The sequence below is a fragment of the Callorhinus ursinus genome, unplaced genomic scaffold, assembly GCF_003265705.2.
Source record: "Callorhinus ursinus isolate GAN/ISIS: 27379988/994484 unplaced genomic scaffold, GSC_fseal_2.0 scaffold50, whole genome shotgun sequence".
NCBI classification, from domain to species: Eukaryota; Metazoa; Chordata; class Mammalia; order Carnivora; family Otariidae; genus Callorhinus; species Callorhinus ursinus.
The window spans coordinates 5104409-5129878 of NW_027397112.1; the positions used below are offsets into that span (position 1 = coordinate 5104409).

The following is a 25470-nucleotide window of genomic DNA, read 5'->3' on the forward strand; positions in this document are numbered from 1 at the left end:
GAGTACAATACCTCTTGTCATTCCCATGCTGTCATTATCTTCCACAGATCCCTAGCAATTGGAACCAAAGCCGGTTATAAGCTGTTTTCTTTGAGTTCTGTGGAGCAACTGGACCAAGTCCATGGAAGCAGTAAGTGTGTGTGTGAGATCTCAGGGACACCAAATCCTCCCTCTAGACTTTAATCTGTGGTGCTCCTGAGCTGTCTGCATTTTTCTCCCTTAACTGTCAAACTGAAGGAGTCAGTATTTTTCAGGTTTAAATATAAATCATTGCCTCCACTTGGTTTAAAAAAAAACAACCCACAAGTAAGCCCTTAGATTTGGCAATATCTTAGGTAACATTTTCTTTTTATATTAAGAAATCCTTGGTTTGAAACCATAATGTTGACATCTCTTCATATACTTTTATGCCCAGCCATCAGTTTTTATAATTGTCAAACCAGAAGGTCACTTACGATTTTTTTTTCGCCATTATATTGGCATAGTTGAATATTGTAACACTCATGGTCATGGAAGTATTTTCTTTGTTTTAATAAAGCAGTATGATCCCATTTGCATAGTTCATACTGAAGATGTTGAAATACTTCTAGTGGATATCACAAAAAAATGCAGCTTAGAAATGTGACTCTCTTATTTTCTCAGGGTAAGTAATAATTTATGCCATCATAATAGTGAAGAATACACAATCTTTGGATTTCCTGGAAAGAAAGTGGTTTGGTAAATAAAATACCTTGGGTCCCTAATATATTTGTAAGATATTATTTTTATTACACCATTTTCATGAATACTTCGCTCTGTATCTGTCCTATGTCACTCCCTATGGGACCTGCCTACACACAAGGAAGGCACACGTACAAAAAGAATGTTCTCAGAAAAACACTGAGGTGTCTACCTATGGGCACTCGGGAGGCTTACTTATTTACCTTCTTCCGGAGTATGGAAGTACTTCCCTGGTCATGACACAGATGTCCAGATTGTCTTCCACAAGAAAGGGATTGCAGAGAGGGCCAGGGAGCACAAAATGAGGAGGGGTTACAATTTAATTAGGTTGCTGTCCCCACCCCCCCATGGCCATACCCGTAGTACCTCTCGGCAATAGGGACCAGAATTCTGAAAGCAGAGGTTCTCCAGAGTAGACACGCCTTTGAAACCTCTCATGGAAAAAGAGTAGATTGAGATTGTCCAAACCTCCCAAAAATGTTTCCCTGAGCAAACAGTGGTGCCTGAGGGCTGATTCTACCTCACAGAGGGCATCCAGGGAAGCTCTGGGAAGACCTGACTTTGGGTTCCGGTCACTAACGTTTTCTGTAGGTGTTGGAAAGGGCTTTGGAACTGCTACCTTGGGAGGCAGATAAAGCTTCACGGTGGGGGGAAGGAAATCGTTGTAACGGAGGGCACCCAGTAGCTAGACCCCAAGGCCGTTGGCTGACTGCAGGGGAGGCTGAAATCTGTGTGGCCACGGGCTGCTTTCCTTCCCAGCCGAGATCCCGGATGTCTACATCGTGGAGCGCCTTTTCTCCAGCAGCCTGGTAGTGGTGGTCAGTCACACGAAGCCACGGCAGATGAACGTCTATCACTTCAAGAAAGGCACGGAGATCTGTAATTACAGCTATTCCAGCAACATCTTGTCCATAAGGCTGAACCGGCAGGTATGTGGGGGAGATCTCTCGGGTTGCAAGGCTTCTGCTCTATGGGCACCCAAGATAAAGAAGATGAGTATCTTTAGAGATGAATATTTCTAAACCACACGTCCGATTCTAAAAGCGATTCTAAGACTCGGTTGGGCCTACTATCACGGGGACATGGTGAGCCTACTCTGGGCACCAATTTCAGTGGTGTGACCTCCCTGGTCCTTCTGCCTCGTGTCCCTTCTTGAACATTGGCCCCTGGTGGAGTGAATCCTCTTCTGCTGGACACAGGCTGGGTGGAAATCTGGCTCTGACACCGTCCCGTGAGCTACTTCGTGGGCACTGAACGCAGAAGAACATCTCTCTCTGGTTTGGGCCCTGGATGGTGGCGTCCACTGCACACAGGCAGCAATGCTTCTCAGAATGAAGCCCCGGAGGATGAACATGTCCCCCGCCGCCCCAGGCTAGCTCTGAAGGCAGTTGTAAAACTGCCCTTCTCTTGCTCTGTCCTTGAGCTTTCCCAGTGATCCAGGTTCCCAGGCTCATGCTCCCACCTTTCTTTCCCCCAGCTCACTCTTACAGATCTTACTTGTAGTGGTTGGTTGGTTGGTTGGTTGGTTGGTTTGAAGATCTTTCTTTCTTTCTTTCTTTCTTTCTTTCTTTCTTTCTTTCTTTCTTTCTTTCTTTCTTCTTCCTTCCTTCCTTTTTCTTTCCTCTTTTCTTTCTTCCTTTCTTCCTTCCTTCCTTTTCTCTTTTCTTTTCTTTCTTTTCTTTTCTTTCTTTTCTTTTCTTTTCTTTTTTTTTTCTTTTCTTTTTTTTCTTCTTCCACAGAGAGAGAGCCCAAGCAGGGGGAGCGGCAGGGAGAGGGAGCCCGATGTAGGGCTCAGTCCCAGGACCCTGGGATCATGATCTGAGCCAAAGGCAGACACTTAACCAACCAAGCCACCAGGCGCCCCAGGAAGGATTACTCTTATCTAAAATACACAATACATTCTCTTTAAAAATAGAAACTCTCCTTAAATAGGGGCACCTGGGTGGCTCAGTCATTAAGTGTCTGCCTTTGGCTCAGGTCATGTTCCAAGGGTGCTGGGATCTAGCCCCGCATTGGGCTCCCTGCTCAGTGGGAAGCCTGCTTCTCCCTCTCCCACTGCTTGTGTTCCCTCTCTCGCTGTGTCTCTCTCTGTCAAATAAATCAATAAATTCTTAAAAAAAAAATTCTCCTTAAATAAATATTTGGGGATATTAGCAAAGTTTCCCTTAAATCATTAGATTTTAAATCCTATAAGGGCAGGCACTGTATCTCTTGTGGTCACTCCTGTGGCCTGGTAGGAAAGGCAGTGCCTGGGGGAAAAAAGTGCTCAATGAATATCTGTTTCCCGACTGCCTGTTAAATAAGCAAACAGAGAGATTCTTTATATGACCGTGCAGATCTTTCTATTTAATTAAAGATTCCCAGGATGGTGGAGGTCATTGCATTCATCAAGGACAACGTTTTCTGTCTTTTTACCTAAGCTATTAAATGCTAATAATTTTTTTTTAACAAATGAGACAAAGTGCTCCTTCGGTTTATAAGAGGGAAGAGATTGTTTCTTTGAGTTGGCCGACTAGTTTGATTGGATATCCACCCATGTCTATATAAAGCAGTGTGGTAGAAAAAAGCCGGAGAAGTAGGATGTGGGGGTATTTAAGTAAGGAGCAGGAGTAAAGAAGGAAATAGGTCCAGGCTCTTGGCCAGGGAGGGAAAGGCATTTGAGAGTTTTCGACTTGAAGGTTTTTAAGCCCAATTCTTGGCTCAAGGGCTCTCTCTGAAATCTGTTGGTAGCACATTAAATTTCATTGCAAAACTTTTTATTTTTGCATACAGTGATAGCCGATATATGAAAATTAAATCTCTGTTTTTGGCACCTGATTATCTTTTTAAGATTGTTCTAGCCTGGGGCGCCTGGGTGGCTCAGTCGGTTAAGCGTCTGCCTTCGGCTCAGGGCATGATCTCAGGGTCCTGGGATCGAGCCCCACGACAGGCTCCCTGCTCAGTGAGGAGTCTGCTTCTCCCTCTGTCCTCCCTCTGCCCTTCCCCCTGCTCATGTGCTCTCTCTCGCTCTCTCTCTCAAATAAATACATTTTTAAAAATCTTTTGAAGAAAAAGATTGTTTAGGCCAAAGTCCTATAAAAATCAGAACCCTCAAATAGTATCTATAGAATTTATTTCTCTCATTTCTCTCTTACTTGCTCTCTGACATTTTCATTACCAAAGGGGACAAAGGATTACTCAAGGGTCTGAGTCTGCTAGCCTTTCCATGCCACCCTGTGCTCAGTATAACATCCATGACTTTTGCGGTTCTCCTCCCCCAGCTCCTTAAAACGTCAGTGCTCCTAGCGCTACTCAGCTGTCAATGGCCAAGTTCATTGGAACCCGCTCAGATACCTCTCTCCTTCTTAGCGTTTCTTCTCCTAAGAAGATGATTTGAAACAGGTCTGGAACGTGTTTGGGGTTTGCTTTTCTTAGAACATCCAAGGCTCTAGCCTTGGCAGCTTTGGGGTTGGGCACCTGCTGCAAGCCCCGTGCCGGGCCGCCGTCCCTGATGCCCGGGCTCTGCCGCCCCCTGCAGGAAATGAACGGGAGTGAGAGCCGCGCGTCCTGCCCGCGGTGGGGTTCCTTTTTTTAAAAACAACAGGAAACCATCAAAGATTTGTGTAGGGAGTTTTGAGGAGAGAGCATCCCTATTTTCTTTTAAATACATAGAAAGGAAGACATTTAGTAATTATGGTATTTTCCACTCTCAGTTAATGTTATGCCCCTTGTCCTTAATTGAGGAAATGTATTGAGGTATGAAGACGATGCACCTGATATATTTCCATATGTAAACTTTGACAGTGCTCCGACCATCTGTTCTGAGGGGCCCTGGTTATCCAGATGAACATTCCCTGGATTGAAGCCTCTGGAGCAACATCTAAACCTGGGGTGCTTGAGGGCAGATGCTATCAGTATTTTTATAATCACTAAAAGGAGTTATTACTTCTAAATCCTAGCAGAGTTGATGAGAACCAAGGTGACCGGGACTGAGCAGAGTTGAAGCCCCACCCAGGGTTCTGCTACGATTGAAAACTGGTTGCTAAAGAGCAGTTTCCAGGGTCATGCTGGCCCTGGAAGTGTGCTTGCACGTGAACTTGAGACATGGTGCCTCCTTGCTCCTCCTCTCTGTATTCTGTTTCCCTCCTATTTAAGTCTTGTCCATGGCCAGCAGGGGTGGCCTGAAATTCACCGACTGGGCCGCATGGCGGCTGGTGCTGTGACAGCTGGTGGGACAGAGGCAGACAGATGGGATGAGCTGGTGTAGAGTCTGTTCCTACAAGAGGCATACGCTGAGGACCCAGTGTCCTGGGGACTGGGTGTGGGGACACAGGAGGATATCAGAAACCTAAGAACGTAAGCATAAGAGTACTAGAGTCCAAACCACAGAAAGTGCTGGCAAAAGACAAAGTGATCAGATAAATCAGGGAATATGTTTCACAGAGAAACGCTAATGTTTGCCATCAATTTTGAGACCCTACTAGAATTTTTTTTTTTACCCCTTGGCAGCCAGACCTGTGGCCACAGAGCCTTAATTAAAATTGAGGAAGGCCTTTACATTTTCTTTTTCTGCTCGGTAAAAGTGATGGTCTCCATTTTTCTGAGCTGTGAGAAATCATACTGGGAAAACAGTAGGGCAGGCTTTTCCCTGGAGGAGAGCCTACCAGGGTTTTTTGTAGCATTTTTAGGTGCCTTCCTTTCCCAAGTGTTGTCTTTTGGGATAAAAGGATCTGACCTGAAAACAGAGGCTCTCAGACTCAGGTGTGCATCACAATGACCTGGGGTACTCGGTTCAAACCTCCCAAACCAGAATTTCCAGGGAGAGGCCAGGCCTTGCTCCTCAGGTGCTCAGCTGGCTCATCAAAGCCTGAGAACCACTAACTTAGAGGAAGCTGAGTCAGGCTTGTGCAGGGCCTGTGGGCAGCTGCTCGGGGTGAGGAAAGAGCCGCCCAACCAAAAAGTCCTTCCCGACCCACAGCCCCTCACCGGCACCCAGCATCCGCACTTGGACTGAGCTATGCATTCCGTTCCTTTGCACACCCAACGTCAACCCTGTGGGCTGTTTCCACTTGGTAGAGAGCATGGCCATTGGGAAGCAGCTCTGCACCTGGCAAGCCTCATTTGAAAAGGAAGAGAAGGGCCTCCCTGCACTGGAGAGGGAAAGGAGCTGAGCCTGGGGTGGGGTGGGGGGTGGGGGGGGTCACTGGGAAGATCACAGGGGAGGGGGAGGGTGCCCTGGGGCTGGGGGTGCACATGAGGGCAGAAGGGCTTTCCGATTCCCTTTACTAGGGCTTGAGAGAGTATGCGGAAGTGGGTCTGGAGAGTTGAGTGGAACGAAGGTAAAGTTGGCAATTCTTGGGAGGGAGCAGAACCTAAGATTGGTGGTACGGAGGGAGTAAAGAAACCCATGCCTGTGTAAGACAGAGACATCGTTATGAACATTGGAAAGGGAGCCTGTCTGACGGGAATAGGAACCAAAGAGGTTACCAAAAATTGTCCTAAATGGCAAAGGGAGTCTGATCAGGAAGTGTTTGGGAGTCCCTGTTCTAAAGAGGGGAAAGTACCACTCACACACAAAATCTCAATTTCTTTTTTTTTTAAGGTCTTATTTAGCTGCGCTCGCGCATGAGTGGGGGCGGGGAGGAGCAGAGGAAGAGGGAGAAGCAGACTCCCCACTGAGAAGGGAGTCCAACACGGGGCTTGATCCCAGGACCCCTGGATCATGACCTGAGCCGAAGGCAGATGCTTAACCAACTGAGCCACCCAGGAGCCCTCCCCCAAAATCTCAATTTCTAAATGAAAATTTTTAAGATCTTGTATTTTATGCTTCTATTCAGGTGGCTGACGTGTGTGTGCATGCGCACTTGTGCATACCTAAACGTAATCTTCAACTCGATCATCAAAATTCTTCCACCTTTAGGCTTAGAAGCAAGTTAGGGCTCACATGAAAGATGAGTGCTTTCTATTGCAGAGGCTGCTGGTGTGCCTGGAGGAGGCCATTTACATTCACAACATCAAAGACATGAAGCTGCTGAAAACTATCCTGGATATTCCTGCAAACCCAACAGGTGAGCTTCAAAGTCAGGGGAGATGCACCCCATCCCCAAATCTCCTACCCAGCTGCTCCTTTCACAGGCTGGACTCCCCCCTCAACCGAAAACCCGAAGCAGTATTCGTATGGGTTTCGAGTCTCAGTGGTGTTTTTACCTTGGAGGTTTGTCTTTATGGTGGCAGATCCCAGTTATGTTAGGCTGTGCATCCTTCAGGACTGCAGCCTTCGAGAAACCCCTTTCCTCTGGGGCCCATTCTCTGCAAATGTGTCAAGGTGCTTAAGGTAGGCGTAGGCGATTTCGTGCATCTGATATTAAAAGGTGTTTACCCCTAATTATTTTCGGTGGTTGTTCAGTACAGAGTAGGTGTAATAATTAGAAGCAGGTTTTGACTTGGTGTGTCTGCACGAGTAGGAGAAAGGCTCCGAAGAATGTGTTTTATGAAGCTACAACGAAATCTCTCTACTTGGGTGATGTGCTAGGGTACTGGTCTTCACTAAATCCCTCGGATACCACACTGTTGAACCAGTCCCCCATGTGAGACTGGGATTAGATTGGATTTGGTAGATTGAAAGAGCAGATGATGTGTATGAGCTCACTAAGCGAGCAGTAAATGAGAAAGAGGCTTGGTTGTGTGGGAGGGTGGGGGGGTCATCACACCAGAGCAATTGGTGTGAATTGAATTCCAGTTTAGTATCGGTAAGTAACTGCTTCCATTTACGGCAGTCTCCTAATTCTTTGACTTTCACTGAATGTCAAGGTCTGTATGGCCCAACCCAAGTCACTGAGGCCCTTTGGGCCTCAGATTTTTTTATCTGTAAAATGGCGTGGGAATACCTGTCTCGCAGGATCAGCTGAGAATTACAGGAGCTCATGTTTGTGAAAGTGACCAGCCCACAGCCCGCCGTGCAGTAAAATTTCCTATTCCTGCTTTCCTCCCCTCTTCTCTGTCTATATGATAAATCTCAATTATATAGAGACCCTCTTTGCTGTCGACCTCAGTGCTTTAAAATTTCAGCCACGAAATAATATATTTTCAAAGATCAAAGCCATTGAGGCCGTTAGAAAATTCTGAGGTGACTTTAAAGCGTATTTCATAAAATGGAGGATGGTAAGTGAAGGAGCTGCCGGATGGTCAGGTTTTGTTCTAGGCGCGAGGTGGCACTGGTTTGCAAAGGTTCAGTACTGAAGAGGCACTATGTGCCCCGGCCGGCAGAGGGTGCTGTCGGGTGCAGCTAGGGCACGCCGCCCGCAGGGCCCCGGAATCTAGCCACACCAGGCCCCGGAGACAGGCACTTCGCAGGGCCGGGACCCCGGGTGGGACCGTGGGGTGCAGACAGCGGAAAGGAAGATGTGCTGCTCTGCGAGGGCAGGCAGGGGAGCTGCTGCCGACTCGAAGCAGAACTCACAGCAGGAGTGGACCTGAGCTGGACCTGGATGGATTGGGACAGGGACCATCCAGGTAGCCAGGAACCTGGAAGCTCTCTCGGTTCTTCAGTTCTCTGGGAAGATAGGAGTTGGCATAGTCGGGGCCCTGCCCAGTGGAGGGGCCGGTGTGCTAGAGCTGCAATCGCTTTCCTTTGCTCCTGCTGCCACATGATCACCCCACGAGACAGCGCTGCCTGCCTGAAGGACTGGGCCCTTTCCTCCCGTGAAAAGCAATTTCTCCCCATCTACTCTTAATTGCTAGTAAATGGAGCTGTTTTCCTTAGCTCAGAAAAGTCACTGGTTGCCTCTTTCTTTGCAGTTTAAACAGGGAGAAAAAAAGGTTTGAAAGGGTGGGCCTTTTGTATTTGAGAGAGAACGGGTATTATTTGTAAAGGAATAATTTTATCTCAAGAAAAATTAGAAATGGTGGGAGGTGTTTTCTCCGTCTCAGATAAACGTTATGAATGGATTCAAGGACAGAGCTAGCATTTCCTTCTGAAAGGCCACGGGCGGGTTGAAAGACCAAAATATGTCTTCTGACACCTTTGATGTTCCTTGGAGAGATACAGCCGAGACTTTTTCAAATCCTGAAATTTATAATTATCATATCAATTTCCACTGAGCTCCCTTTGTTCTCCAGTAAAAGAGAGATGATAATGGTTATCCCACCGAGTTATTTTGGGGAGGATTAACTGAGGGCAGGCAGCGAGCAGCCCCCCGGAGAGCAAAGGTTAGGCTCACTCCCTAGCCCAGCCCCTGCCTGGAGGGCAGCCTGACCATGGTCAAAGTTACACTTGCCGGGACATGACCAGTTCCTCGCTCAGCGGACTCGGAGCTGTCAAACCCAGGAATGTAAAATTTTCAGAGACCAAGAGTCTCCTTTATTTGTTCCCATCCTCTCATTTATTTTCTAAACGAAAACATAAGATGGAAATTCGGGCTCTTGATTTGATCAGGGCTTCGTGGGTACACAAGGGGAACAGAGTCCCTTGTCCAACTGGCTGGAGCACACTGATGCTGAGTGGATTGTAACCTAGTGAATTATAAATAAATGATACAGACAGAGCTCTACCATGGCTTCGCACTGGTATCTACTGCGGCTGTAAATTTCCTTCCTTGTGTCTGTGTTGCGGCCATTCCCGCTGTTTCCTTTAAAGGGTTTGGCCAGACGGAGCTCGAAGTTAATTTCCTGCCAGCACAGCATCTGTGTGTTGAGCAGTGAGGGTGGAGATCTCCACACAAGTTCAGCCAACTGCAGACCTCGGCTGTGCCATAATCTTAGGACCTTCTGCAGAATCCCAAGGGAGCCATCTATAGCACCCAGCAGTGCATGTAACAGAACAAAGTAGCGGTTCATTCCCCAGCCAGGGCTCTCTCTGAAAAGGGCAATACAGGTGGGGTAAATGGCTCTTGTTTGCAGTCGCCTAGCACACTTGCAAATACAGAGATTTCCTTCTATTTTTGAAAATTGGAAAGCATCTTCTGAGACGTTAATCAACCTAGGGGGAACTGCAATGTATAAATCACTGTTAACTCGCTTTAAGTTTGTCAAGTCGTACTATAAATACCAACAATGGGGATGATTTAGAATCATAGGACTTCCTTCTGATTCCAGCCGATGCTCCCATTGGTTCTTGCCCTGATAACAGGCACTTCTGTTCCAGCTGCAGAAGAATTACAGCCAAACAATTTCAGGGAAGTTACAGCCGGCAGTGATTTATGAGAATGTGTGTCAATTCTAAAACAAATCCAAAAGCCATTTCAAAACCTGATTCCTCTATAGAAAAAAGACTGGAAGAAAATATGCTCAAATACTGAGAATAGTGAAGAGCCTCTGGATTTTAGAATAACGAGTGCTTTTTTTTTCCTCTTACTTTATATTTTTTGGACTCTGCAAATCTTTTACACTATGACTTTTCTGTTATAAAATGATATCAGAGACAAAGGCTTATTTCCTTCCCGAAGAAGGCTTTGTGTGACACCTGTCATGGAAACAGAAGACAGGTAGAATCGTAATAGCCAAGCCTGAAGCAAGCTCCTGATGCTTTCCTCGGGGGCTTCCAGAAGGAACAAAAATGCATTCTTGTAGCTGGTTGGATTTGTCTGAGAACTGGAGCATAGGAAATCGAAGGAACTCATGGTGAGCATTTCTGGGGACCTTCATTAAGTCTGAGAAGGTTGGTGTGTAGGATCCCTTGGCTAAATTCAGGTGGATTGGCAGAAGTGCCAGCCTGGAGGTGAAGCTCTCAGGTAAGTGGTTGTGTGTCAGAGTCCGCCTGTGCTGCATCATCCTTTCCCTGTTAGGATCTAGTGTCATCCCCCTCTCTGGTAGACACTACAGAAGGTTCGAAAAGTTTAAGCTTTTCTTCCCTTCTGGGATATTTACACGCGAACAAAAGAAGCTTGGAAGATCAACTCACACCTGTCAGAATGGCTGTTATCAAGAAGACAGAGACCCAAAGGGCTGGCGAGGATGTGGGGGAAAGAGGACGCTCGTGCGCTGTGGGCGGGAATGCAAACTGGTGCGGCCACTGCAGAGAACAGGACGGAGGTTCCCCCGAAATGAAGAACGGAACTACCACATGACCCAGCAGTTCCACTTCTGGGTGTTCATCCGAAGAAAATGGAAACAGTAACCCAGAAAGATAACCTGCACCCCCATGTTCATGGCAGCACTATTTAGAACAGCCAAGACGTGGAAGGGCCCATGTCCACTGAATGAATGGGTGAAGAAAATGTGGTATATATGTATGTACAGTGGAATGTTATGCAGGCATTAAAAAAAAAAAAAAGGAAATCTTGCCATTTGGGACCTTGAGGGCATTATGCTAAGTGGGCGAAGTCAGACAAAGAAAGACAAATACTGCAAACACTGGATAATTTCACTTAAATGTGGAATCTTCAAAAAAAAAAAAAAGATACAAAGATCAGACTGGTGGTTGCCAGGGGTGGGGAGTTGGGGAGTTGGGTGGGGGGATGTGAAATGGATGAAGGGGGTCAAAAGTTACAAACTTCCAGTGATAAAACAGATAAGTCACGTGGGTGTAATGTCCAGCATGGTGGCTATGGTTAATAATACTGTATTGCATATTTGTTTTTTTTTTTAAAGATTTTATTTATTTATTTGAGACAGAGAGAATGAGAGAGAGAGAGCACATGAGAGGGGGGAGGGTCAGAGGGAGAAGCAGACTCCCGGCCGAGCAGGGAGCCCGATGCGGGACTCGATCCCGGGACTCCAGGATCATGACCTGAGCCGAAGGCAGTCGCTTCACCAGCTGAGCCACCCAGGCGCCCTGTATTGCATATTTGAAAGTTGATAAGGGAATAAGTCTTGAAGAGCTTTCATCACGAGAACAAACATTTCATGACTGTGTATGGTGATGGATGTTACTTAGACTCACTAGACTGTCACTCCCTCGAGACACAGTATAGACAAATATCCGATCATTATGTCATGCATCGGAAGCTAATATCATGTTGTCTATGTCAGTTACACCTCAGTTAAATTAAAACAAACAAACAAACTACAGGGCAACTGGAAGTTATCTGTCCAAGCTTTCTGCTCAAACACCTCATTCTCCCTGCCACAAAGATGGGCCTTGATATTTTCAGAAGGAGGATGTAGGTAAATGAAGATTTGGCATCTTAGAATGTTAAAGCTGGAAAGATCACTGTAGGTAGCCCCCTCATGTCATGGATAATAAACAGGTGAGCCTCAAAAGGCCACAAATAACCCAGCCAGAGTCCTACAGTGGATGGCAGACCTGGATCTGGACTCTGTGTCCTCAGCCCAACTCTGCCAAGGAGATATTCTTAAAACCCTGCCTTTTTTTTTTTTTTAACAGCTTTGTTGAGCTATAATTCACATGCCATATGATCTGCCCATTTAAAGTCCACCATTCAATAGCCTTTAGTATATTCATAGAGTTGCGTAACCATTACCACAATCAATTTAGAACCTTTTCATCACCCCAAAAAGAAACTCCATAGCTCTTAACCACCACCACCACCACCACCCCGTGTCCCCAGCCCCAGGTAACTCTAATCTACTTTACATCTCTCTAGATTGACCTATTCTGGATATTACATATACGGGAATCATATAATATGTGGTCTTTTGTATCAGGCTTCTTTCACTTCCATGTTAGAGCATGTATTTGTTCTATGTCTAATAATATTCCATCATAAGGACATTATTTACCCATATTCACTAGTTGATAGATGTTTAGGTTGTTTCTACTTTTTGACTCTTATGAATGATACTGCTTTTTATGTGGCTGGTGTTTTAATTTCTCCTGGGTATATATAGAAGTAGAATTTGGGGCTTATATGATACCTCTGTGTTTAACCTTTTCAGGAACTGCCAGACTGCTTTCCAAAGCACTGCCCCATATTACATTCCCAGCAGCAGCGTAGGAGGGTTCCAATTATCTGTCTTTTTGATTATCACCATCCTAGTGGGTGTGAAGTGATACCTCACTGTGGTTTTGATTAACACTGCTTTTTTTAAACCTACCTGCTCAGAGACCTCCAGCACGTACCCACTGCATTTGTAAGGTCTTAACTCCTTGGTGTGGTCCTCAAGTCCTTCCCCAGTTGCCACGTCCAGTCTTGCCATCTCTTCTGCTATGTAGCCCTATGGGAACCCACCAGGCAAGCCAACCCAACCTCCCCTGCTCTTCCCTTCTGTTTCACAAGACCAGAATGCCTTCCGCCTGCTAGCTGCTCTTGAAATTGCACTTGGATTGCAAGGAGCCCAGATAAGATGGAGAATTGAGGTTCCCAGAGCAAAACTGGGAAGATAGGAGATTCTAGACTCTCTCCCTAAGGCTGGGGCTGAGAGGGATCCTGTGCAGGCAGAGGTTACAGGATGCCAGAGCATGCAGGTGAGGGCTCTGTGCTTAGTCACTTTCCTCCCATAGTTCTGTGTGGTAAGTGATAAGAGCAGAGCCCTGGCTTTGTCCTCATCAAAGCTAGGGAGTGGGGAGGAGGACCTTGGTTTCAGTTCTCAGTGTTGGGTTTTCTTCTCTGCTCCTCCTCCTGGCAGATTAGGTTGGGTACATTTTAGCCTGATGTCAAGTTTTTCTTATACCTGTATAAGAAACCTCTTTAATAGACTAACTTGTGGGGAGCCTGGGTGGCTCAGTCGGCTAAGTGTCCAACTCTTGGTTTCCGCTCAGATCTTGATCTCAGGGTCGTGAGTTCAAGCCCCGAACTGGGTTCTACACTGGGCATGGAGCCTACTTTAAAAATGTGTGTGTGTGTGTGTGTATACACATATACACTAACTTGTAACAAAGATGTCAATTGCTTTTTTCATTTAAAAAGATGTCTCTCTTGCCTAATCTCAAAGTTCTTATTCTGATAATGCTTTTGGTTCTAATAATTCCTTGAATTCACTTCTGTCACACACACACACACACACACACACCTACCTCTACTATTAATCTGGACCATTGCTGTGAAAATGCTTTACTTAAATACTTTTAGAACTCCCCCCCACTTGAGTCTCCTTATAAACGAAAATGATTTATGTCGGTTCAGTGGTGTGATTGGCTGTTTACTCTTCCAGAATATTGTCAAAGCACCTTAGATCCAAAATGTCCTCTTTCTTTAGTTTGTTTCAATGGCAGACCTCCATCTTAACTGAAGATCCAGCCCTCAAATGAACTTCTGTCTCTAGAGCTGCTCATTTCCCTTATCAAAGCAGACATTTGGCTTAGAAATGGACAGTTTCTAAATATGTCCTTCCCCCCACCCTCCACCTCCTGGGTTCTCCAACTTGATATTACCGGCCAGCCGCGGGTAGTCACCTGCAGGAAGGCTAAGTTCACAGTAGGAAGATTTATTGCCAAGAAGAGTAAATTCTCTCATAGCCTTAGAGAGTAATGAAAGAGAAATAGATGTTGTTTCAGAGTCCTGTGGTAAAACGTGAGGAAGAACTTTTCAGTATTCCGAGTTCTGACTGCTTTGCTGCAGAGAAGACCCAGCCAGTGTCAAGTGTGAATTTACTTTAAGGGATTCCCTTGATCACGAGAATAATCCACCTAAAGCTCGGCTAAGCCGTTCCTCCCCTCGCCAGTAGGTGGCGCTGTAGCCGCGCTGTTTTCAGATGCCCTTTCCAGGCCAGATCTCTCCCAGGGAAACTGCTTTTCATCTGCCGTCCATTCTTTGCCAGGTCTGTGTGCCCTCTCAATCAACCATTCCAATTCGTATGTGGCCTATCCTGGAAGCCTGACTACAGGCGAGATCGTGCTTTACGATGGACACTCCCTGGTGAGTTGGCAGCTCACCCGGCCAGCTTCACAGAGCAGGGCGGGATTGCTGCAAGAAGTCCCGCGAGCCGTGTGCAAGGGGAGCCGAGGCAGCATCACTCGGCATCGGGCGTGCAGCTGGCTGTCATCTTCCCGAGGGCAGGAGGAGGGATAGAAACAGAGGCAGAATCTAGGTAGACCAGAAAAGGACATACAGCTATATGGCCTGGTGGAGAGGGAGGGAGACACAGGGAGCCCAGCAGATGGGGGAGGGCATCTCGGAAGAAAAGAGGAAGGGGAGGGAGAGGAAGTGTATCTTCTTGCTTCCCCAGCATCAGTATTCATCTTCCCTTGTCACCAACAGAAAACAGTCTGCACGATTGCTGCCCACGAGGGGACGCTGGCCGCCATCACCTTCAATGCCTCGGGCTCCAAACTAGCGAGCGCTTCTGAAAAAGTGAGTGCACTCGCTGTGCCTTCACCAGGCTCCACTGTCGGGGCTCCGCGGTCGGGGCTCCCCTGTCGGGGCTCCGCGGTCGGTGCTCTCCTGTCGGGGCTCCCCTGTCGGGGCTCCGCGGTCGGGGCTCCGCTGTCGGGGCTCCGCTGGATGGCTCCCTTGGGGCCCAAGATCTGATGAGCTGGGCCTGGGGACAAGGACTGGCTAGTCCCCAGCCTACTTGGAATCCATTTCCGAGGGGGAACCTCTGCCCCGTGCATGCTGTGTTTATGGATACGTATTAACTCAACAGACAAAGACCTAGGCTATGCGAGATGCAAGATACTTGACAGAGAAACTTGTGGTGTTATTGAGAAGCGTGCTCGCACAGCCTCCCCAGATACACCCTGAGGCTGCATTTCATAAACCGTGTAAACAACATGTTGTGCTATTTAGCAGGAGAGATTGATCTCTTCTGACTGGAATGGCCAGGAAAGGTGATCGAGTTGAATTTCAAATGTCGTGAAAAACATATGGATTTTGAGAGGCTGAGACCGAATATTCTAGGAAGCGCAAGCATTGTGAGCGTCCACACACACAGAGCCTTGGGCTAGGGCGAGGAGGGAAAAGGGAAACCGTGTTTCACACATGGTCCAAGAATTACTTCTGTGGCAATATACACACAAAAAAGCCTCTGTGTCCAACACTCTGTGCTTCCCCGTCAGAGACAGATGTTCTGGACCAATAACACAAGGTCCTTTCGGAAGGGACATCTGCATCTGAAGCCATTAATGGTGTGAAATGTCCCCTTGCTCTCTTTTCCAGGGCACCGTCATCCGGGTGTTCTCTGTACCTGACGGGCAAAAGCTCTACGAGTTTCGCAGAGGCATGAAAAGGTGTGCGTTCACTGTGAAACCCGTTTTACTGTAGCCGCCCAAGTCCCGCAGGGGACGGCTGGTGGCTGTCGGGGGAGGGGGGGGCGGGAAGGGAGGAGCTTAACTGCCTGAGACGCCATGCAGGGGTGCTTAGTAGACCTGAGAACACGGCCGCTCTCCTAGCACAGGACCTCAGCCACGGGAGCCCTTTGTTGATGTGCGAGGGCAGCTAGCAAAGGAGAAGTGAGAGAGAGAGAGCAAGTCACCATCCAAAAGTAATTCGTCAGGTGTGATGGGCTGGGACCCTAGGGGCTGTAGCATTTGCCTCGGGACCGATGCACAGAGCTGCTGGAGAGCATCCAAGATGACAGGAAGGCGCCGTGCTTTGTTTCTTCCCCGCCCGAGACTGTGACCCTTTACGAATCTTCCCAGTGTGAATTTCTAAATATGAATGACACAATGTCCGGGGGATTTTAGAATACCTAGACTCTCCCGGACACACTGAGTTTTCTTACACAGCTGGTTTTGAACTGGAGAGCAGTCACCCTCACCTTTCTGGCTCACGAGTCTGTCTCTGCGTCACTGTGCTCCTAGGTACGTGACAATCAGCTCGCTCGTGTTCAGCATGGACTCACAGTTCCTCTGTGCCTCAAGCAACACCGAGACCGTGCACATCTTCAAGCTGGAGCACCTCACGAACAGGTCAGACGTCAAATCCGCGAGGGCCAGAGTGGCCGGCCTAAGTGATTTCTGCTCTCTCCGAATGCCACGCGCTCGGCCTTCCTGGCTAGGTCTTCCCCGAAGGGGTGGTGTCGTGCCCTGAAGTACAAAACCCGGGGCCACCCCACCCCCACAGAGTTCACACCCTGGCTCTGCCCCTGGCTGCCCCGTGCTAGGAGACCCAGGCAGGTAACTCAGTGGTTCTGTACCTCGGCACAAAATGATCACCGATGCGTCTTGGGCTGGTTGTGAGGACTGAGTGAGTTCTTGAGCTAAAGTGTTCAGCGGGGTGCCAGGCACCCAGGAGACAGTAAGAATCGGGCGGCGAAGCGCTGGGACAGTAATCTGCAAATCCCCGCCACCCTGCCCACCACCGAGTGCGGCGCCTGGGGCCGGAGCGCTGCGTGCCTTCAACTGTGGGTATTCCTTTCCTGTTGCTGCCGCACCCAGTGGCCACGGGCTTCATGGCTGAAGGCAGCACACGTTCATTATGTCACAGTTTGCTAGTCCAGGACGGCTTGGCCGAGTTCTCCGCCCAGGGTCGCCCAGGGCGGAAATCCAGGTGCCAGGCAGCGCCGCCCTGATCTGGAGCTCCGAGTCCTCTTCCAAACTCAGTCTTGTCCCTGGTGAGAATTCTGGTCCTTGCGCCGGTGAGGTCCCCGCATCCGGAGTGGCCCTCTGCTCAAGAGGCCACCCGCTTCCCTACTCACGAAGCCTTCAGTCCAGCAATGCCGCACGGATTCCTTCCTGTGCTTTGGATCGCTCCAGCTTTGCCTTCTGCCTTCCTGGTCTGCGGCCGGGGGGAGAGACCTCTCTGCTTTCATGGGCTGCTGTGATTAGATCAAGCCCCACTGGATAATCTCGCTGCCTCCAGTGATCGGAGCCATAGAACATGATGCAGTCACCAGATGGCTCCTTCGTCACCGTCAAATGTTTTAGGGATCAGGGCATGGGATCCTGGGGCCTTTCCTAGGAATTCTGTGGTAGCGTGTGAGCACCGGAACCCAGCGGTCACTACCTGCTGTGTGCATGCCCACGCCTACCCTTGGAGATATCTCACACTGGAAAGGATCCTCCTTCCCCGCCCCCCCACCCCACCGTCATTGTCCGTGGCAGTGTCACCCTGGCCAGCCCTCTTCCCAAGGTCAAGATCCTGCTTCTGGTAGCATAGCAAATGCTTCAGACGCCCCATGTCTCCTGACTCCTTAGTGCCATGATGGGAAATTGAAACATGAGGTGTTAGCGATGAGCTCAGTGACACACGGAAGGCAGGTGGTGGAGTTAGCGATGACAGTGACTCGTACATTGATAGAGCGTTATGTAGTTTATAGAGTCTTTGCACACACTGCCTCCCTCCGTTCCCCACAAGAGTCCTGGAAGGCAGGAGTAGAAGTTTCATCCCTGAGGCAGCTGGGCTTCAGAGCAGTTCCACGTGTTGCTCAAAGCCCGTCCCTGCCTACAAGTCCCAGGGTCCACATGGAAGTGCCACGCTTTTACACCCCGCCAAGCTTCTAGAGCTGCTCCAGAGCAGAAAGTCCAGGGGCATCTAAGAAATGTCCCAAGGACTTACTTACACGCTGGGTTTCACAATTGTGCCAAGAGAGGCCCCTCTTCTGTAACTGAAAGAATTCTGCTCCTAACGTGGTAGAACATCTATGAGAAAGAAACTTTTTCCACCTAATTTCAGGATACGCTGCCCCGCCTCTCTTCTGTGTGTTCAGTATAGCAGGTCGGTCCGACATGTACCCCGCTACCGTTATGTATGTATTAGTGTGTGTCTGTCTGACACCCATACCTGGTTTCTGTCCCCCTTCCTCTGAAACTCCATCCAAGGGCACCAGCAACCAAGTCAGTAAGTGCCAAGGATTTTTCAGGCCTGGTTCCGTCTTCCCTCCACAGGCTAGTGCAATGCTCTTTCTCGGGAAACCTCATCCCCCCCACTGGTGTCCGAAACCCCAGGGGCTGCTTCCTCCCGGCTCCTCAGTCTTCCTGGAACCCCGTGAATGTCCCCCCTTGTTCACGGGCATCCCAGAGCTCAGGTTTGTCCTGTAGTTCTTCGAACCCTGCACGGTTTCCCTAGAGCTTTGATCTGTTTTCTGGACTCTTCTATCACTTTTCGGACAGCTTGTAAAACGTAAGCCCAGATCTCTTCGGGAGCTGTTGTGATAGTTGGGAGCACAGGAGGGCGGCTGGGCTGCTAGGATGCCCTTCAATCCCGAGGCGCCGTGACAGAGGGCCCCCAAGCCACTGCTTTAGCCCTGTCTGCATCTGAGTTCATTATTAGGGCTTCAGACCGGAAGTTGCCGTTTGAACTCATTTTCCTGCCCAGGCTCTCCGGTTTCCGTCAGTGATCCAGAGAGCTGGGAACAGCCCCTTCCTCCCCCGAGTGGCTCTTGACCTTCCCCTTGGCCATCCATGAAGTATAAGCCGCCACGATGGCTCACACTGGCCTCCGCCGCCCCATTCCTCTGGCTGCTGCCCCGAACCGAGCCTTGAATGTCTCCTGTCTGCTCGGTCATGTCTCACTCCTTCTGGGTTCTCCTTACCAGTCCGTCCTGTATCTTCTCAGGGGGCTAGTTTTCTGGAAGTGTTCCTTTAAACCTGACCCTCCCTCCTCAGAAACCGTTACCCCCTGCCCCTCAGCTCTGGGAATAAAGTTCCAGCTCCACCAGCCTGGCGTTCAAGGCCCCTTCCTGGTGCACCTTACCTGCTGCGCGGCCTTCCCGCCTCGGGCACCTCAGCCAGACCAGCTTGGCCGTGGCTCCCAGAGGCCCTGCTCACCTGCCTCTATCCGCGGGGCCCTCCTGCCTTCCTGTCCCACCACACCCCACAGCTGAGCTGGACCTGCCTCCAGAGCCCAGCCCCGCGGCCACCAGCCCCAGAACACCCCCAATCAGTGCAGACACCATCCTATCAAATAGCGTCTGCCGTGGGCCAGGCACGATGTGAGCCCTTCGGCTGGGGGTCACCTGTTCGGTGCTCATGGCGGCCCTGCCAGGTGACGTGTTCGCTGACTGAGGTTATCCCAGTTTCCCAGAGAGGAAGATGGGAACTGGGAGGTGAAGGAACTCCATCCACCTCTCCCTCCTCATGGTTCTGGAGTAGCTCCTACCTGCACCCTCCACATGGCACCTCACATTTTATATCTCTGTGCCGTGTCTGCCCCAGGAATGCAGAGCCTAGGCAGTATGTGTCTTTTTAAATGCCACCCCTTGGCACAGAGCTCCAGGGCAAGCAGGACAGGTATGTTTCGTGATGCTCAGGATCACAGATTAATGGTGGAACCCCTAAAAGGGGCCCTCGGTTTCAGATGGGAACATCAAGGCCCAGAGGGGTTTGTTCAGAGACCACCTAGCCAGTTGGTAAACAGAGTGAAAAATAAACGCCGTGCTTCTGAGCTGCAGCGTGCTCACAACAGCGTGCAGCCTTGGGCCCTGTAGACAAGTGGCCTCGCAGCAGGTGCTCCCAGGAGCGCGTGTGGCCACCCTGGTCCCTGATGCGCCTCCAGTGTGCGCAGCGTGAAGGCAGGGGTGTGCTCCCACCCATTCCCACCGCTCAGTGACAGAGCAGCCAGCCCCCTGTGTCCGGCAGACACCCTGCGATGGAGTCTGATGGCTGCAGGGGACGCACCAGGTCCCTCTGAATTATCTCCACCACTGGGAATCACTGGGGCCCCGGGTGGCTTCAGGGCTGTAATCAAACACCGCCCAAAGCACCTTGCCCGGAGGTTTGCTTCCCACTCAGTCTGGCTAGGGAGGCCTTGACCCTGAGATCACTCTGTTCTTCCATGCGCCCGGGACAGGCTTGAGCTTCGTTCTCAGAGTCCAGATAGCCATCCCATCTCCCTTGGCCCCCTTCTTAGAAATCTGGAAATCAGACTAATCATCGCATGCAACTTCTTTAATGTAGGGAAGCGGTAGCATGGGGAACCTCTTAGCAGCTGTGCAATGGCCCTTCCGAAGGACAAACGAGCCCTCGATGCCCTTCTGGCTCTGCCAGCACAGTACGTCCCGAGCTGTTGCAGTGGGCGGAATGTGACGCTGAGGCCCAGTTCCTTCCTGTTGCAGTGAGCGCAGCTCTGAGCTTGGGCCTGCAGAGAGTTGGCTCGACGCCCAGGCCTGCGGGGCTGTCTCACCTCCACCTGTGCCTTGCTCCCCCAGCCGACCAGAAGAGCCTTCGACCTGGACTGGCTACATGGGAAAAATGTTCATGGCTGCTTCCAACTACCTCCCCACCCAGGTGTCAGACATGATGAACCAGGACAGGGCCTTCGCCACCGGACGTTTGAATTTCTCTGGGCAGAGGAACATCTGCGCCCTCTCCACGTATGTACAGCCCCGCCCACCCCCCACCGGCAAAAACCTTTTCCTGTCTGTTTGCCCCGAGCACGAAATCCCCAAACACGTGCAGGGAGCCAAAGGACAGATGGCCAGGAGGAAGGGTGAGCAGACTCGAAGGCTGCCGTGTAAAGTCGGCTGCTTTTCCTCCCCGGTCGGCATGCGCGTTCTAGGGGCGGGGCGGGGGGCACGGCAGGGAGTTGGCATGGGAACCCCAACTTTCTGGTGATAACGACACTGTCTTGAAAGCAGTTCCCATTCTTAGATAACTCTGTAACAAGGCTCTAGTTCCACGGTCCGGCTTCAGACACCTCTGGGCTTGGCAGATACTTTAAGTGGTTTAAAGGAGTTTGTTAAAGAAGCTAAACATTTTTTTTTTAATTTGATCAAACTAGCCAGCTACGCGGTGAGCCAGTTTTGTCCTTTGTCCTTTCTGTCACCATTAAAGGCGGGAACCCACGTAAGCCAGGGGCTGTGTCCCGCTCAGGTCAGCGGAGGCTTTTGCTGGCAGTGGCTTTTCACAGAGGAATAGCATGCATGCACCTCCTTTTGTCTCATTCCCACAAGTATTTTCAAAGACAAGAAATAATCCTCGAGGTAGATCACCAGGGTCAGAATGCCGAGAAACAGCCAGACACCCAGAACCAGGGGCCCACGGGCTGGGTACGGGTCTCTGATGGCAGGGGAAGCGGCAGGGGAGGCTTCGCACTTGAAGCTGCTCCGTTACCCGGCTCTGTTGTCATCACGGCGCATGTTTCTTTCCCTTGGCTCTTAGGATCCAGAAACTGCCGAGGCTGCTGGTCGCATCATCCGATGGGCACCTTTACATCTACAATTTGGACCCTCAGGACGGAGGAGAATGTGTCTTAATCAAGACCCACAGGTGAAGAGACTGGTTTTCACAAAAGCCTTTGAAGAGCTGGTTGTGGCGTGTTGTCACGGGGCCAGGAACGATGAGCTTCAGGGCGCTCGCTTGTCTTCCTCCCTGGCCTTCTCAGGGGCAAACCTCGAGAGGGCGCCCGCTTTGTGCTGGGCTCAATGTCAGGCGCCCTCACCACCCGGACGCTTCTGGAAAAGCACTCGAAGAAAGGGAATGTCTCCCTGCGGCCTTTTCTCCTCATACATAATGGGTGCTCAAAAATGGTGCCCAAACTGAATCGAGAAGTTCTCTTGCTGTCTGTGACCGAGAGCAAGGCGACCTCTACCTGCTGTGACAGGACAGCACCAGCTGCCCCTGCCCCCTCGGCCTCGGAGCACCCCCCTTGCGAGCGTGGCTTAGCGTCCTTGCCAGGTGCATCAGCAAGAGCCGAGGGCCGATCTTCGCTCAGTAAATATAAGAGAAAGGGGTCATTGTGAAGTTGCGTGATTGACCCCTGGCCGTTCGAGGTCACTGGCAGGGCACGTGACCCAGCAGTGTCCGGCTGGCTCTATAAGCTCGAGTGGGCAAGCCCGAGCTTCCTAGTGCTTTTCCTTCTGGCCGTACCCTGGGTATGTGATGATCTCTCTTTCTCCTCCCCTCCCCTCGCAATTAGCTTGCTCAGCTCAGGAACAACAGAAGAAAATAAAGAAAATGACCTCAGACCTTCATTACCTCAGTCGTACGCAGCAACTGTAGCCAGACCGAGCACCTCATCCGCCTCCACGGTGCCAGGTGAGTGGCTCTGGGGGGCCTGGCCGGGGGGCGCCACGGGGGCGCGCTTCTCACAGCGCTGTCTTCTCTGTCACCTGTGGACGGAACGCTCTCCCTGAGCCACTGACCTCCTCCCAGGGGCGGCCACAAGAGCAGCCTTTTAAAGTCAGGTCCCTAAACCTGGCAGGCAGAGCCCAAAGTTGTCGCCTGCCCCACAAGTAGGGTCAACCGTTGGTCTCTCTGAGAACTGCCAACAGGTGGAGAGTTGGAGGTGCCTGCGGTAGAGGGTGAGTCAGGACAGCCCCCTCCGGGGGCTCAGAGGCCACACCTGGTGGGGATTTTGACTCATCTGAAGCAGTCTCTCCGTTCACAAAGGCAAAGGCCTCCCATCCAAGTACTAACCAGGCCCGACCCTGCTTAGCTTCCAAGCAAAGGCAGCTTCCCGTGGCTTCCCTGGAGGTCCCGCCCCGGGGTCATGGCGTAAGAACAGTAGATCGTGGGGGCTTCTCTCATGTCTCATTCTTGGTTTCCAGGTTATTCTGAGGACGGCGGAGCCCTCCGAGGAGAGGTTATTCCTGAACATGAGTTTGCGACGGGACCAGTGTGTCTTGATGATGAGAATGAATTCCCCCCTGTGAGCATTAGGAATCCCTAAAAGAGTGGCTCAGTCTGTGTGCTTAGAAGGAAACGTTCACCTCGGGCAGGAGGCGAAGTCACTTTCCCTGTTCTCTGGCGCTGTTAACAGCTAACCTCCCCTCTAACAGCCAGAAAGCCATAGCGGGTGCCCTATGCTGCAGGCCCCACAGACTAGCCGGCAGGTGTCAGGCTAAAGCCAGCAGCATTCGAATAACCGAATACTAATCCAGGGAGCCTCAGCGGCCTCACTACATTCGGAGGCCTGGAATCCTTAACTTGGCTTCCTTGGCAGTCTCTGTGCTGCTCACAGGAGGAATTCGTGCCTGCATAAACTCCTGTTTTCCTGAGGCTCCTTTAAGGATGTCCTTGCAGAATACTGCCGCCTTGTTGCTAAAGACGGTGATCTAACAGGGCTGGGTCCGCTGTGCTCAGCAAGCGAGCTAGACCCCCACCCTCCTCCAGCTCTCACGGCTCCCTGGGCTGACCCCAGGCTCCCTGCGGCCGTTGTGGAGGGTGGGAGGCTCAGTGGAGCGCTCGCCTGCCTTTCCCTGCATCCTGCTTCAGCGGTTCTGGCAGCCGAGCGCCCTCCAGGTTGGCCAGGTGCAAGGCTTGGCTTCTTCCAGCATCCCCGGCCGAAGAGCGGATTCTCGCCCTGGGGGGCTGCCAGGGCCTCCTTAGCTTCTGACTCTTCAAGCTTCCATTTCAAGCAACACGCAGACGGCTCTCATGAGCTGAGGTTAGAGAGTGGCACGGATAAACCGAAAATCGTTTGGACTTGGAAGCCGTGTTTGGGCCCAGACTTAGAGAGCTGACCGAGTCACCCTCCTGGAGCCAGACTGGGCGCTGCCTCAGGGCCCATTAGGTCCTGGTCTGTGGTGTTTTCTCCTGAACGTTATTTCACGTCAGTTGAAATTCCATTTGCAAAAGGATGGGGTGCAGGCCTAGTTTCTTTCTTGTATAAGTCCTGGGACAATCTGGTAAGCCCAGTCAGCTTTAAAAAAAAAAAAAAAAAAAAAGGCTGTTTTGGGGCCCTCCGTGCATGACGAGAAGGCTGGGTTTGGGATTTCCCATAAAGGCTCTGTGGATTGCAGCTTGAGATTTACAATTCTGGCTTTTAACAGATTGCCAACCCCAGTGCCAACAAGTCCAGTTTATATTTTAGGGGTGGAGAACAGTGGTTCTTTAAAATACTCATTATAAATATAAAAATAGCTGTTGGCTTGCTGCCTCCTGATAAACCAGTTGTTTCGCCTTTGGGTTCTCATGCCCCGACTAGCCATAAGGGGAGTTCTTCTGTGCCCCCCAAAAGTTGGCGGTCATTTACCTGAGGTTGTATCTTCTAGGAACCAGAGCAGAGCAGATGCAGTGGGGATAAATGTGTCCCACTCTGTCCGGGTTTAGAGCCGTCACCCACTAGGTTCCGTTTCAGTAATTTTGGTGAAAGTCTGTGACTGCTACAAAAGACTATTAGGTTATTAATTAGATCCTTAACTGTCATCAAAGTAAACCCTACAGCCTCTTGTACTTACGCAATTAGAGTACTTCAGATACCGGCTTTCAGGAGGTGGTCCCCTGCCAAAGAAAACCTGTATAAAATAATAGGTACACTGTGTAGATCATTTGTTTGGAGTCAAAAAAAAAAAAATGGAGATGCTTAAAATCTAGTGGTAGAACTTGTCGAGAGGCCTGTTCACCTAAACACTGCCAGGAAGCTGGGTATGAGCCACTTGTCCTGTCTCTCTCTTAAGGACCAAACGTGTGAAAGTTGGTTTAACTTGCATCCGGGATTTTTATTTAGACACAAGGAAGGCTTCCTGCCAGTGAGAGCATTGATCACTGAATGAGATCCGTGTTAGACCCTAGAGCCGGTGGTTGGGGTCATGGAGGCCCTCAGACCCCAGCCCTGCCCTCCAGCCTCCAGGCAGACGGGAGAACAGGACCGAGCTTCCGCACGCTCCCGATGTCGTGGCAGATAGCCTTCTCCGTCTCACTACACGGGGGTCAGAGGCGTGAGGGCCACGGGGATGTCTTCTCGACATGGACCATCTCACGCCCTCGTTGGCAACAATGTCCAACGGGAGAGGAGGTGCTGTCCAGCTCCTCTCCTTGTCCTGTTCTGTATCAGTATGCCTATTACGGGTACCGGGCCAGAATTCACGCCTCTACCCACATCCCTTCAAAACTTCTGGGATTGTGAAAGGGTCTTGGAGTCTCAGCTTGGTTTAAATCACTTCTCTTTCGGTTCAGATCATGGGCTTGCCCGGCTAATCTCATGAGGGGCTCCCCGGGCCTTTGCCTTCAGAACACAGGCTTTTCGAGTGGGTCTTTTTTTTTTTTTTTTTAGTATACTCACACTTCCCTGGATATGATCACTCTTATCTCCTCGAGATTTACTTTGCTCCATA

The 25470-nt window shown here is 50.2% G+C and overlaps 1 protein-coding gene across 2 annotated transcripts in view; it reads left to right on the top strand.

The window, feature by feature from the left end:
* The window catches only part of WIPI1 (WD repeat domain, phosphoinositide interacting 1), a 32203-nt gene that overhangs the window by 5721 nt on the left and 1012 nt on the right, over window positions 1–25470 (top strand). Inside the window, exons 2-12 of one of the 2 annotated variants that reach the window (XM_025890003.2) lie at window positions 48–130; window positions 1480–1649; window positions 6671–6767; window positions 14356–14453; window positions 14796–14888; window positions 15693–15763; window positions 16337–16444; window positions 20623–20787; window positions 21575–21682; window positions 22332–22450; window positions 22963–23063. In XM_025890003.2, the coding sequence (XP_025745788.1) occupies window positions 48–130; window positions 1480–1649; window positions 6671–6767; window positions 14356–14453; window positions 14796–14888; window positions 15693–15763; window positions 16337–16444; window positions 20623–20787; window positions 21575–21682; window positions 22332–22450; window positions 22963–23063 (1213 nt within the window). The remainder of the gene's footprint in view (window positions 1–47; window positions 131–1479; window positions 1650–6670; window positions 6768–14355; window positions 14454–14795; window positions 14889–15692; window positions 15764–16336; window positions 16445–20622; window positions 20788–21574; window positions 21683–22331; window positions 22451–22962; window positions 23064–25470) is intronic. The other variant, XM_073883213.1, reaches the window with a different exon arrangement.